The sequence below is a fragment of the Embiotoca jacksoni genome, unplaced genomic scaffold (assembly GCF_022577435.1).
Source record: "Embiotoca jacksoni isolate LCO1_2020_lvr unplaced genomic scaffold, fEmbJac1.0.p SCAF_7, whole genome shotgun sequence".
In the NCBI taxonomy this organism is placed as follows: Eukaryota; Metazoa; Chordata; class Actinopteri; family Embiotocidae; genus Embiotoca; species Embiotoca jacksoni.
In genome coordinates, this window is record NW_027185425.1 from 5283875 (window position 1) to 5298170 (window position 14296).

General features: G+C 43.3%; 2 protein-coding genes and 1 non-coding gene across 3 annotated transcripts; 2 read left to right on the forward strand and 1 right to left on the reverse strand.

Annotated features, from left to right (window-relative positions):
* The first annotated feature begins 2099 nt into the window (after positions 1-2099).
* Positions 2100-4715, forward strand: rps27.1 (ribosomal protein S27, isoform 1). The gene is made up of 4 exons (XM_069176559.1): positions 2100-2168; positions 2804-2912; positions 3037-3147; positions 4462-4715. Exons 1-4 carry the CDS (start codon positions 2163-2165, stop codon positions 4488-4490), a joined length of 255 nt encoding a protein of 84 aa, XP_069032660.1. The 5' UTR covers positions 2100-2162; the 3' UTR covers positions 4491-4715.
* Positions 4112-4241, forward strand: LOC138215134 (small nucleolar RNA SNORA35). The gene has a single exon (XR_011179704.1). It is a non-coding gene; the product is annotated as a small nucleolar RNA SNORA35 (small nucleolar RNA).
* Positions 4716-5440: 725 nt separating the features above from the next.
* On the reverse strand, positions 5441-10948 carry LOC138214766 (small conductance calcium-activated potassium channel protein 1-like). Its single transcript, XM_069176558.1, has 9 exons — positions 10070-10948; positions 9622-9717; positions 9041-9322; positions 8319-8440; positions 7507-7648; positions 7314-7424; positions 6634-6761; positions 5792-5861; positions 5441-5680 (listed from the first exon to the last, which is right to left on the reverse strand). Exons 1-9 carry the CDS (start codon positions 10937-10939, stop codon positions 5450-5452), a joined length of 2052 nt encoding a protein of 683 aa, XP_069032659.1. The 5' UTR covers positions 10940-10948; the 3' UTR covers positions 5441-5449.
* Between the last annotated feature and the right edge of the window lie 3348 nt (positions 10949-14296).

Consider the following 14296-nt stretch of genomic DNA (forward strand, 5'->3'; position numbering starts at 1 on the left):
GCTGTAACCAGTGGTGGAAAGTAACTAAGTACATTTAGTCAAGTACTGTACTTAGTTACAATTTTGAGTTACTTGAACTTTCCTTGCTAATTAGGGCCCGAGCACCGATGGTGCCGACTGATTTTCAAGCAATTATTATGATTCTCCGTAAACAACTGCATTTTTGGAGGCACTATCATATTTAAAAACTCATGAAAGTTGGAAAGTTGGTAGTCTCTCCTGGCTAAAAATGTGGTATTTTAGTGGAGTCGCGAGTGGGCGTGGCCAAATGGCTCGCTAGCGCCCCCTAAAGAGATGCCCCGGCGGTTCCATTTACGATATTCGGTGGACATGTGTATCACACCTAGACCTATAAAAAAGTTACGTTGCACTAATACTTCAACTCAACAGGAAGTCCGCCACTTTGGCGATTCGCACATGTACTTTAACAAACTTCTCCTTCAGATTTTGTCGACTTGAAATTGAGTCTGTGCCCTCTTAACATGTTTGGAATTAAAAGTTATACAAATAATTTGTTTTCATCGTTCGGTGTGCCAAAAAGAGTCCCTCTAAGGGGAAGCCACACAAGTTTGGGTTTGTACATGCAGTCATACTAATACCAAACCAAAGGTCAACAACAATACAAAAGTCCAAAAGTGACTTTTCTTTTTGATGGGAAAAAAGGATTTGTCTCTTCCTCTTGTTTGCATTGTGGCTCCGGAAAGTCTCTTTGTCAAGAAGGCTCCGAAAAGTTTCCTTTGTTTTCTGTCTTATTTGCAAGTGATTCTTTCTGCATCTAATTGACGACTCCCCTGTGTCCTTATCTTGTGACCTACAACCAACTCTGTATTACCATACGAAAGCAGATACAGAGGGAATGGGGGTGATGGTCTACTGTTTGTCACCTGTATAAAAGCTGCCCTAAGGAAAGCCCTGCTAAAGAGGACTGCTGGGGAGGACTGCTGGAGAACTGCTGGGGCGGGGGGGAACACTGCTGGACACCTCTCTTTGAAGTTGCATGTAGTTGCTCCTTCTTGCAAGAATAAATGTCCGATGTGTTTGATTTTGAACCAAGCCTATTGAGTAATTTTTCCAACACTTTTCATATTTCGGACACCAAAAATCAAAGCTTCAGTCCAAAAACTGAAAACAGATTTATTTGTTTTGTGTATCAGAACTTTGTTTTGTTTTCCCTCTATCATCTGACAACCCCTTAGATTCATCAGCAGTCCCTGTCTATAAAAATGGATGCAGTAATTCCAACTCCACCTACAGCAGCTACAACAGTAACATGCTGCTCACACACTGATGCTTTGGTATAATATCATCATGTCATATGTAATAAAAACATCAGTCAAATTAAAACTTTTACTTTAATACTATAACTAAATTTTTCTGTTAAAATGTATGTACTTTTACTTAAGTAGGATTTTTCATGCAGGACTTTTAATAATGGAGTATTTTTTTTTTACAGTTTATTTGTACTTTTAATTAAATAAAGGACCAGAATACTTCTTCCACCACTGCTATAGTACATTGTGTGATTGGTTTGTTTGTATATAATATATATAGATATATAATGTACTGTATATACTGTGCATTTTATATTTTATATTTTCTACTGCTATTTACTGCTATTTTATTGCTTTTCCTTTATTCTATTCTATTCTATTATTTTATTCTATTATTATCTTGTTGCTTCTGTATGCTGCTGTAGCGAAAAAATTTCCCCTCGGGGATTAATAAAGTAAATACCTACCTACCTACCTACCTACCTACCTACCTACCTACCTAAAAAATATATATATATAACTAAATTGGAGAGCATATCTAAAAGCTTTAATATTATTTTATATTCCTAATGTTCTTTCTTATTTGCATTTTGATGCGGTATAAATTTAAAATATAAATAGTAGTTGTCGTTGTGAATAATAGGAATCTTTAGTGTGTTGTATTAAATCTAAAAAAAAAAAACCGGACACGTGTCAAATGTATCCGGAGTGAACCAGATATATGAAGGATAACAGGAGTAAACAGGATGGAGTTTTGACCTCACCAACATGGCCGCCGTGCAGTGCAGTCAGAAAATACGTCACGTCCGTTACGTACAACCGAAACCGCCGATATGAACCCCTCGCTTCCGGTAATACCTCCTTTTCGGCAGCGGCTATTTCCTCGCCAACATGCCTGTAAGTATTCACGGGCCGTAGCAAAATGACACTTTTACCATTTAATGGCGTGCGGGAGAGTCGCCACGCGGCTCAATACGCACACGAAGGAGTAGGGATTCGACCGGTGTCGGTTTTAGGCGGTTCCGGTCGGTTCCGGTGTCCGTTTTTGAACAATAATTGAGCACGTTTCGAGCGCATTGTGACACAAGATGGCTGCGCGCACGCACGGCAAACATGGAGCCAGTTCACCGGAGGACGCGATAAACGAAACATTAACCGTCGCATTTCCTCTTTTGAGGACGTGGTTAGGTTTACAACGGTGTTATATTTTACTGACCGTTTTCAAATATTGTGAAGAATCTACCGCGATTGATGAAACACGCGCAGACCGCGTCATCCCGATCCCAAGAAACGTAGGCCGGACGAGGAGCCTTGAACTGGGCAGCTCAAAACAAATCACCCGGTGTGCTTCTGGAGCCAAATAATACACTTAACTGACCACCATACAGCGTCTTGTATTCTTACTCTTCTATCATCGTTGTTATTTCTAATTTTTATTCAAACAGATGAGTGAAAATTGACGTTACTCTAATCAGGGTTTTTAAAAAAAAAAAAAAAAAAAAAATTATTTCCCTTTTTCTCCCCCCATGCAGCTCGCAAAAGACTTGTTGCATCCGTCCCCTGAGGAGGAGAAGAGGAGGCACAAGAAGAAGCGTCTTGTTCAGAGTCCCAACTCTTACTTTATGGATGTGAAATGTCCCGGTAACGATTTTTCTGACCTGCTGATTGTGTCACAGTTTGGTGTTTTTAATTCACTTTTTTTGGGGGGGCGGGGGTAAATATCGATACGAACTAAGAAGTATTTTACTTTTTTTTGGGTTTCCAGGATGCTACAAGATCACGACGGTGTTCAGCCACGCTCAGACGGTCGTGCTGTGCGTGGGCTGTTCAACAGTCCTGTGTCAGCCCACTGGAGGCAAAGCACGTCTCACAGAGGGTCAGTATTCACCCGAACGCATGTTCATGCACGACTGGGGGTGTGTGTGAGAGGGGGTTCAGGTTCACGTGTGCAGCCCAGACCCGTGTTTCAGCTGAATCGGTAAACTCTTGACGGGTTAGGTGTTTTTTTTTTTTTTTTTTTGGGGAGGGGTGGAGAGAAGCGGCGTTTTTGAGGGTTTTGCACGAAAAACCGGTTCAGATTTTGCTCCACCCGGGACGACCTTTGCAAAAAAAAAAAAAAAGCTCAAGAGATGTGATGGTGCGCTCACGCCATCGACACGAGCATTTTACTCGGGTGGAATTATAGCATCATTTTTTTTTTTTTTATGGGCCCGCAACATCAGCAGAAATGTTTGGTTTCAGGGCGATCCCAACATTTTCGGTGTAAAGCCTTTTATCGGCCCGTACCGGTCACGCGTCACCTTTTATTCACTCCTTAAGCGTTTCCTTTTCCACTGTCACTTCTTCAGTATTGACACTCTCACCTCGTAACTTAGAATCCATTGGGGGGGGGGGGGGGGGGGGTTATGTTATTGGTCCGGTTTGTGACTTCAAGCAAATTAGCAGCAGCAGAGCAAATTTAATTCAAAGCATGACTTAATAATCCTCATTTTTCTTTGTAGGCTCAGACTTGCATTGCGTTAAAAAAAAAAAAAAAAAAATCACTTGATATGCGAAATAGAATCTTTATCCCAGAAATGCAGCACGTCAACATCTGAGCGCTTCAGCTACGATAACCGCAAACCTTGTCGGTGATGTTTTACTCTTGTTTTGCTCCAGATCGGGAATCTACACGTAGGACGGATGTTGACGCATTAAAAAAAAAAAAAAAAAAAAGTGTAGCTAAATTATCTTTGGGGAAAACGGACTACGTTAGCGGACACAAACTCGCCAGGCTTTGCCGTTTCAGCTCGGTCAGAGGTTTTGTTTGTATGAACTGTGCCACTTTTTGAAGCCGTCAGCCGCACTGCTAAGTGACTGGACTTCCTCTATCGTGGTCTTCCAATCTCATTCCAGTGCCAGATCAACCTCAGTCAGCAGAAGGGTTGAGCTAGACCACTGGCTCCCCCCTTTCGAAGGCTGAGAACAAGCATCTCCCCGTAGCCCCAGTTGGCTTCATGCGTTCCATATGCAGTGAAATGCGAACTGAGCCGGCCGTGGCAGAGATGGTGACCTCATCACTCCCGTGATGGAAAGCAATGGCTCTCGTCATCATCAGCACAATGGCAGCGTGCAGCGCCTGCAGTATTTCAGCACTCTGCGGTTTCCCTTCTGTCAGCAGCGTCCTGATTGTCATTGTCTCCTCTGACAGGGTGCTCGTTCAGGAGGAAGCAGCACTAGCTTCCCTCCCCGGAGCTGAAAGGGAGAGGAGGGGATGGACCGGTTGATGTCAGCGTCTTCTGCCTCGCGAGACACGGCAGACCCAAGCAGCGAGATCTGAAACGAGACCCGAAGACTAAACTGGACAGCGGATGGATTTCCACCGTTCGCGTCGACGGATCGGTTGTTGCTGTAACTCCGCCCTCCAACCCTGTCTCTCTTAAATAAAATGTTGTTTTGGCTAAATGAACGGTTTGTGTGTGCTTATTCAGACGCCCGAAGGCTTTAAGACACATTTAATACAAAACCAGTAGTCTTATCAACCTTTATTACAAAGTGCTCCAGGTTAAGATGGACTCTTTATAGTACAATACAAAACTGCGTTTCAATTTTTGCAGTTTTTATTACAAGGTCAGAGATGCGTGCAGTGTTTACAGACAGCTCCCCAAAACTTTTAGCCTTATTTTATGTATCGAGTAGGGCAAAATATAATTATTACTCATTATTTAGATTATTATCAGATGGTCTGTAAAACATGAGGAAGCAAATTACAAGTGACATTGAATGAATTTTGTTCAGATCAAAAGTCTAAAATTATTTTCTATAATCTATAAAGATAGTCTGGAATCTTCAATAAGTCTTCAAATTAAACCATTTACTGGGCAAAAAGTTGATTATTTTAATTAGGTTAAAGAATAACTGATGTTTTTGCGTTGATGAAATGTTCATTGGTGGGTTTTTACTTTCCTGCCACGGTGTGTTTGTTTCTCATTTCAGGAGAGAAACCTTCATAAGAGCCAAGTCGTGACTAATGTCTACATGTGGTATTTCTGCTATGGAAAATTTTTGTTCCAACTTTACACATCTGTACAGCCTCTACCTTGTCAGGATCATGTGTTAGAAGAAAAAAAAAAAAAAAAAGAAGCCCCACCCTGATCACATTAGCTGCACTACCGGCAGGAAACTCCTCCACGTCTCCTCTACCCGTCTCCGCCGCTCACACCGGCCGTCTCCATCTTCACCTCCCTCTCCCTGAGCAGGTGGCGGATGGAGGAGTTCTGCGTGGACAGGGTGCTGGAGAGGAGCGGCATCAGGCTCCGGAAACCCTCCCTCAGCTCCTCCACGTGCTTCTCCAGGCTGTGGATGTGCGCGTTCAGCTCCCCCCTGCCGCCCTGCACCTCCGACAGCACGTCGTACATCAGGTTGTGCATCTGCCGACACGAGAGAGCAGACAGAGAAGGTATCGGGAGGAATTAGATGCAACTTGGTGGAGGTTTTGACGGGACGGGTTATAAAGTGATGCCTTCACTTGCCTCTCTCACCTTGCAGAGGTCCACAAGTGAGTTCGCCTGGTCCGCCAGTACCCTCTTCTCCATCTTCACTCTGCGCAGCCTGGAGATTAAATTATTTAGTTTGATCACATTGCTGCTTCAAAGAGCCAGTTCACACACGCATGGCCGACAACAAACCGTGAACACACGGTCAGCACTTTTATGAGGACTTTGGTGGAAAATGCTTTAAACAAATCTGTAGATAGTGAGCTCTGCGCAATAAGCAGAAAGAACACATTACATACAATTGTCTCCATTGCCATTTCCATTTTTTTTTGACAAACCTTTCCAGTCAACTCCTTTGTTTTGAATAAGGAGCCCAACGTGGCTGCAAGGGACAATTCATGCTCAAATTTAATTTAAATGCAGAAGAAACAGAGACGATCCGTTTAGTAACTCATGAATTGTCTTTTATACAACAATATAAAATGCAGCAGCAAACTCCCTCAGTGTATTTAACTGAGCTACATTTTATTAGAGGAGGAATGTATTACTTATTCCAGAATTTAGTCTCACATTTTTCAGAGGCAACTTTCTCCAAACCTCAAGACATAAAACAATCTGCAAGGCTGCAAACATTAATTCAAAGGAACGCAAATATTTAAAAACTTCCTTTTGAAACCGGTCGTTAAATCTTATATTTATTAAAGAGTGAAATTCAGGAGAGAATTGTGCCAAAAAAAACAAAGAAAAGTTACTGGGTTGAACGTTTATCACATCCGTTGTAGTGTTTTTTTTTTAAGATGTGGAATTAATGCCATGAAAAGCCCTAATTTTAGGCATCGATTTGATGAACAAGTTGTTATTATAAGAAGCAACTTCAGGTGTCTTACTGGTGGATGGCCAGGAGCAGCTTCCGCTGGTGCATGCGGACTCTGGTGTGGTCTCGCTCTCTTGACAGCTTAGTGTGCTTGTAGATAAGCCAAGTCTCTCTCAGCACATTCGCTGCAGCAATTTTTATCTGGCGAAAGGACGCAGAAAATCACTCGGGAGAGTTATTATACGTTCATGAAAAATCCCTCAAAGTGCTGTTATTTACTGCACCTGCTGAATCACACCAACACACTGTTTATATCCCAGCGGGCTGCAGTCACTGTGTCTCATATTTTAAAATCTTAAGACAAAAATGATGGGTGAGAGGTTTTTTTTCCAGTGAAGTTTCTCTTGGTTTTGGATTTTTAAATTAGCATCAATATCTTTGAAGAGGATAAAGTGTTGTAAATCACAGTGACATCACGTAAACAAGACGTTCTGCTTGGAACTTATGTTGATTTGTAGTGAATTAAGGTCAATTCTGGGCGAATTCTGATGTCGCTGCTCGATGAAAAGATGATTCGCAAACAGAAAACCCTGCATATGTTGAGTGACAGGAGTGTTAATATGCGGTGTCCTGCTAGTTAAGGAAAAGACCGCACACTGTAAGATGTTCTGGTGCCTAACATAACACATAATGAAGAGTTAATGTTTAGTCAACATTAACAAGTAAAGTGCAGCCACGCTGGCTGATATTCACCCTCTCGGAGATGTGGGAGTCCATCATGAAGTTGTGAACATGTTTCTCTGCCCTGGTCAACTCCAGCTTCCTGGCAACCACCGCCACCACCAACACCGTGCAGCCTGCTCCCTGTGGGAGTCGCAGTGAGATGTTGATGTTGTGACGTGTGTGCTAATCGGACTCATTAAATTGCCTTCGCTCTCTGTCGCACCATGATCCCAGTCAGGAGGCAGATGCTGCGTCCACAGTAGGTGTGAGGGACCACGTCTCCGTAACCGATGGACAAGAAGGTGACAGAGACCATCCACAGGGCCTCCATGTAGTTGCTGCTCAGGTCCTTGTAGTTGTGGTGTCTGCAGGGACAAAAGGGACTCGTTTTGGAGTGAGAGAATTTGGCATGAGCGATCACATTTGTCCCATATTAGCTTCTCTTTATTGGCTCCCTGTGACATCAAGAAGAGAATCTACAAAACTCGTTCTCCTTATATACAAAGCGAGCGCTTGGCTGTCAGAGTGCAGGTGTAGAGAGTTCCAAACGGGAGGCAGAGCCTTCAGCTCTCCGGCTCTTCTCCTGTAAAAACCTGCTCTCAGTCTGGCTCCAGGAGTCAGGCAACCTCTCCGTTTTTAAGATTAGGCTGAAGACTTTGTTCAGGTGAGCGTGACTCATGCCTCCGTCCTGCTGCCTCAGGCCTCGGTTACTATTTTTTGTTAAACACTGATGTATTTATTTAGCTTTTTGATTCTTTGGTTATTTTGTGATATTACAAGGTGATGTAAAAAAAAAAAAAAAAAAAATCAAAAAAAAAAAATCAATATTCCATATTCCCAGCATCATCTCAAGATTAGGGGATATTGGACTTCATCATCCAACCAGTACAGCAGAGTGAACTTTGGATTTGTTGCTGCACCAGAAACAGTAACAACAATGCTTTAATATCTGCCAGACGTCAGATGAGAAATTCAATATGAAATGTCTTTGAGACGCCACAGATTCAGAGAGTAAAGTGACATATCGTCACATACCTCTCACAGACATGTAAGCCCCACGCTGCCACAATCCACAGAGAGACGCTGAAAATCATCAGCACAGTGCCGGGGTAGGTAGTCATCAGCGTTTTTCCCACAAAGCGGGTGTTGAAGTGTATCTGAAGATCACAAATAGGACGCATTATATCATAATTTTGACAGTAGGTGACCTACTTATCCAGACTATTTAGGATAGCACCTGTCAGATTATGTTTATATAATACAGAGGAGATAAGGGATGAGGAAACTTGTTCTCAATCTGGCTTGACACATGGATAGTAGGTTTGGTGTTGCAGAGAGGAGCGGGGCAAAGAGGTCATTTTAATCACTCCTAAAGAGCATTGATAAGGGAGGGGATTAGCCAGGGGGATATTATCAGCTGCGGAAAAGAGAGCAGACAGGCAAAGGAGAGCTAGCGAGGAACATAACCAACATGTGAAACCACTGGGGTCCGTGGGAGCGAAACTGTGATAATCACACCTCAAGAGTCACACGTCTACAGACCTCTCGGCCCACCTAGACATAAGACATAAACAGATGTTCATGAAATGTTCATAGAGGAAGGTCAGCCCAAATCATTGTCCACGATATAGACTTAATATCTCATCATAGCAGGCTACTGCCCAGTGCTTCTTTTAAATGTGTCATGATGTCATCACAGTACTATCCAAAACCCAAAAGCCAGATTTTGCAGGGGGAGCCCGAGGGTGACCCCGCACCTTGTTCAGCGCTCCGATGCTGCGGGAGGCGGTGTCGGTGAAGAGGCGGCTGTGCAGCATCATGGCCCGGCCCAGCAGGTAGATCCTCAGGAACATGGGCAGGGCCAGGACGATCTCCAGCTCCGTCTCCGACAGGCGGGACTTCGTCTTCTGCAGGTATGACAGCAGACCCACCGGGTAAGGGTGGATGGCCACCGCTGCCAGCTCCAGGGCGATCAGAGCCAAACGGTCGGTTGTCATGGCAATCCGCCAATCCTCTGCCCCGATGTCGTGAACGTAGAGCTACCGGAGGGATGGGAAGAGTGTGTTACAGTGAGACGGAGATCACGTGAAGCTGTTGGGTCACGGGACAAAAGAAATAACACAAAATCAAACATACTGTACTCTCGGACCTGGAAAAATCCTTCCTTTGTGAGGGAGAATCAGTTTTTGGTCTCTTAATTTTAAGGGTCATAACACACAGGCTGCTGATTTAAAAACCTTCTGGGAGACAAGTCTAAGAGACACATACATTTGATAAAAGCTCACTGAAGAAGGAAATACAAAAACTGTGATTCTGTAAGGATGAAGAGGTAAGTTACCTGCACCTCACAGCAGTGGTACGCCACGATGAGGCTGAGCAGGATGAGTGTAGATACACTGATGATTGACTTGAGTGTGAGGGAGTAGATGGAGCTCTGTGTGACACACACACACACACACACACACACATAAACACACAAACGTGACATCATTGTCAGCTGATGACCATAAAACTCCGGCTATAAAATGGTATCATCAATCCTGTGTAATCTTCTAATCCTATGTACATTGGATTATGGTCATAGTCCACGTGCATGATATAATGAACATGATCTTACTGTGCATTTTTTTTTTTTTTTTTTTTTTTTTTGCTGTCTGTGATAATAATGATAATAGATGGTAACTGCAGTTGTGCAGTGTGATGTTTTTTTTTTTTTCTTTTACAGGCCAGAATCACTTTCAGATTTCTAGAAGGTTTTCTCAGAGCCCACTCTTCCTCTCTCTGACCTTGCTGTAGACGCTCCAGGAGAGCTCCGTCTCCGTCACCATCATCACCACTCCGAATATCCCCACCGCCAGGGCGCAGTCGTTCAGCCGCTGCCTCCTCAGAAACAGAGCCCTCCTGCGGACCAGCCGCCAGCCGATGTTGTGGGTCTTCCAGTATGGGTCGTCCTTGGCGTCCGGCCTGTGTTTGGGGCTGTGCTGGGGGCCGGGGCTCGCACCGGGGCAGTTGGCTCCCGGCAGCGCGCCTTTGCCCTCGCAGTGGTCCTGATGACACTGAGATGCCACGCAGTGGGGGTGGAGGTTGTCATCCTTGCTGGTGATGATGATCTCTGGGAGACTCTGCCGGTCGTGCATCTCCAGGGAAACGTTGCCTGTCATGCGACGCCCTCGACAATCAACATCCCTCACATCCAGGTGGGACCTGCAGGGGCTCTTGAAGGGTGACCTGCAGGGGCCCTTGAAGGGTGACCTGCAGGGGGAAATGGAAACATCAGTGAAAGATGCGACGTTCTCCCGGAGTCTGTGAGCTCCTGCGTTCTCGGCTTTGCACTGTTGATTTTGCTCCTCGTGTCCTGGATTTTGTCTGCTCCCCACTGACCTCTTCTCCTTGCCTTTATCTTTGTCTCCCCTCCTCATGGTGCGAGGTGAGGGTGTGACATAAAGGTTGCCGTTGTACAGAGGTGTGGTGGCCATGGCCTGCGTTCTGTCCAGCCACACGGGGTGTTCGGTCAGCGTTTGGACTGTGTGGTGTATCCCGCACTGAGGCGTGCAGGCCTGAGGTGGGGGGACCATCCTCCAGGGTAGGAGGGGATGGCGGTCCTCCACCTCGTCTCCATCCACCACTGACAAGTTCATGGAAGTGGAGTGCTCCATGCCGAGAGGGTTTAACAGTCTTTTACAGCCGTTTGAGCGGAAAAGGCGAGAGACAGACAGAAAACCAATAATATTAGACAGAACTAGCGAGGGCAGGGAGCACAGTTTGAACAGATGGCAGCAGCACTGTTGAGGAAAACTGCAGCTGAAGTTTTACTATTGAGAAGCTCAGTAAACAGAGATTTCCCTCAATTTTATTATCTGATAAGTTCACATATGTTCACTTTTGTTCTTTCTTTAGTCTGTGACTTTGTAACTACGATTTCTTTTAGATGTAGAAAAGCTAAAAAGCAGCAAAACATTCTGGTTTGAACATACGGAAATCAAGATTTAGTCACCTTGTATGCTCCAAATATTCAAATGTTTTTTATTCTTACCTTTTTGGCGGGTTTTCAGGTCTAGCAGCACTCCACATTGAGGATGAAAAAGGCCTAATCTCTTACGCAAACAACCGTTTCATCGGGTTATTTCCGCTGGTATTTCAGTATTCAGTCCTGAAGGTCACATCTGCCTACATCAAAGAGATCCTCGGGTAAAATCTTGCTGCCACTTAAAAAGACTAAACACATCACTTTCATAAAAGAAAAAAAAAAACCCAGTAAAGCTACGCCTTCAATGAGCTCTGGATGTGTTCAGGTCAAAATATTCCCAACGTCCGCACTCTGCATGTATCCCTGCAATCCATTAGCAGCCTCAGCATCACGGCGCTCCTCCCATAGATTCAAGCAGAGGTTATGAACTTCTCCGGCATATGACGACATTCGAGGTAAATACCCGAGGATATCCGTTACATTTTCAGGCATTTATTTCTTTGTCTGTCCGTGTTTCCTGCTTCACGACTGCTCAGCACGAGAACATCTTCCTTAAAGTTGGAGAGGCTTAATAACCGCGAAGACCCTAAATTGCAGATGTTGCATGGAGCGAAGGCAAAGACCTGGTCATCTGTCTAGAGTTTTTTTGAGCCAGGATTGGCAGAGTTCATCCTCCCTATATATATATATATATATATATATATGTGTGTGTGTGCTTGTGAGGACGTCTGCTTATAGCCCACATGGGTGGCCAGGTGTCAGCCTGAAATCATTGTAAAAAGTCTGAAAATAAATGCTATTATTTTTCATTTCCTTTCTAATTGGTGTAATTACAGTCATCACAGAATTCCAAGTGGGTTATACAGACTTTTCAAAAATAAATCTAATCTTCAAAAGAGAATAACAGCCCTCAGTATCGACTCAGCAGATTAGTATACCGAGGATTAATCAAGTGAGACAGAGACCTGATACTTATGAGATTATGAAATATCAAATATGTCACCCCTGAATTGAACAACATGCACAAAACAGAGTGGAGTATTAAGCAATAAAGTCATAACAATGACATTCGGCATCATTTATTTATCAAAATCCTTGTGACAGATGGGTCCACAGATAATAGAGCTCCCTTCGAATGGAAAGACCCACGGGCTAAAGGTGGGCGGAGTGCGTCCGGATAGTACCAGGATAAAGAACGGCATTATCTAATCTGAAGACAACATGTATTCAAAGATAGATCAAGGGAGAAAGAGCTAAGTGGTGATGAGGGTGGGGAGTGAAAGTGCACAGGTGGGAAGAGCTCAAACATCGTGGGAGTCAGATTTGAACCTCATCAGCATCCCTCCACATGTAAAATTGATTAATTATTCTAAAACTACTCTCTGCTGAGACAATGCTGCTGCATGGAGTTTTTGGTTTTGATATTCTGCAGGCAGTGAGCTCCCAACTCTCTGCGTCTCAGTGCGAGACTGTCAACACCAAACCCGTACGGAGGGTGTCTGGTAAATACAGACGGTATCCCACATCTTTGCAGAGGAAAATATTCTAAAATATGATTATTCAGTTTGCTGGATCAGAGCAAAACTGCTGTGAAACGCACTCTGCTCGGGTTTTAGACCTACAAATGTGCTTAAATTATGTTGTCCTTTTAATAACAAGATGCTGAAAGGATATATATGCACATCTGCAAGGTTTCAAATTAATTCAAGCCTCTTGCCAAGAGCTTGTAAATTCTGGCTGCAGTAGCTGGTAGCTAAGTATGTCAATTCTTCTTGCCTCTTCAATTAGTCTCTCCTTCTGCAAATCATCCTTTGGCTGTTAAGAAAGGGAAATTAAACTGGGGTATTTTGAGTCGACTAATTGCTGCGGCTGGTAAATGGCAAATCCGCTTTCATGTCTTCAATCTTTAGTGAGGGCCAGGTTATCGTCTGGTCAGGATTTTAATTGCTTCAGTCTGATCTGTCGGGAAACATGAGTCAAGTGATAAACAAGTTCCGCTGGGATGCAGACGAAGTTAACTGGTGTTTTAAAGGTTAAAGGACACGTTTAGAGTTAAACGAATAGTCTGGGAAACGTGCTCACTGGCTTGTTTCAGAACATAGAAAATAACAGAACACAACATCATACCTACGTTAATGTACACATGTACCTAATAATTACTTTGTAGAAATGTATTTTACACAGTATAAAGGTATGTGATACCATCATTGTCTGAATTTGGAAAGAGTTGCAATTCAAGAAACAAATTAAAATCTTTAGATATTATATATATATATATATATATATATATATATATATATATATATATATATATATAAAATATGAAATCTATTGCTGGTGAAAGTGGCCCAGGACACATTTGCGTTCACACTGCTAAAAGAATGGGGCCATATGCCTCCTAGACTAATGTCGTCTGACCAGATCAGCTCTAAATGATTTGTCTTCAATGCATTCTCAACTTTATTTGGAGCAGTCCACTTGTGATCAGATCCCCCCAGGAGGCATGTTAATGTCAGGCGTGAGGAGGAGCTTTAGGCCCTGTTCAGACTTTTTTTTTTTTTTTTTTTTTTTTTTTTTTTTTGATTTACCAGGGCATGAGATAAAAAAATATATATATATATATTTTATTGCATCACTTTTGAAATTCTTCACAGTGAGTCAGAGAATGTTATAAAAAATTTAAATCTGAATCATCTTCGATTTTACACCATAAAATTTGTATTGGATTACAGTCCTCTTTTGTCCTGCTGCTCCAGGGCCTCAATGGGACGAGTTATTATGTCTATTAGAAAAATAACTTCATCTACTCTACTCCATCCTAGACCAAAAGAAAAAAAAAGAAGCCACTCTGACAAATCAGACGTCACGGGCGAGTGGATGTATGTGCTGGTTGAGTCGATAACACCCTATTAAGTGGAGGGGACGTGTCAACGTAGGAGAGTGGCTAATCCAATCAGCAGAGTAATTAAAAACACACAGCACAGCATCCCCAATGGCTGATGGCTACATTGTCAGGGACGGCATTCAGCATTTAGCACAGAGGGGG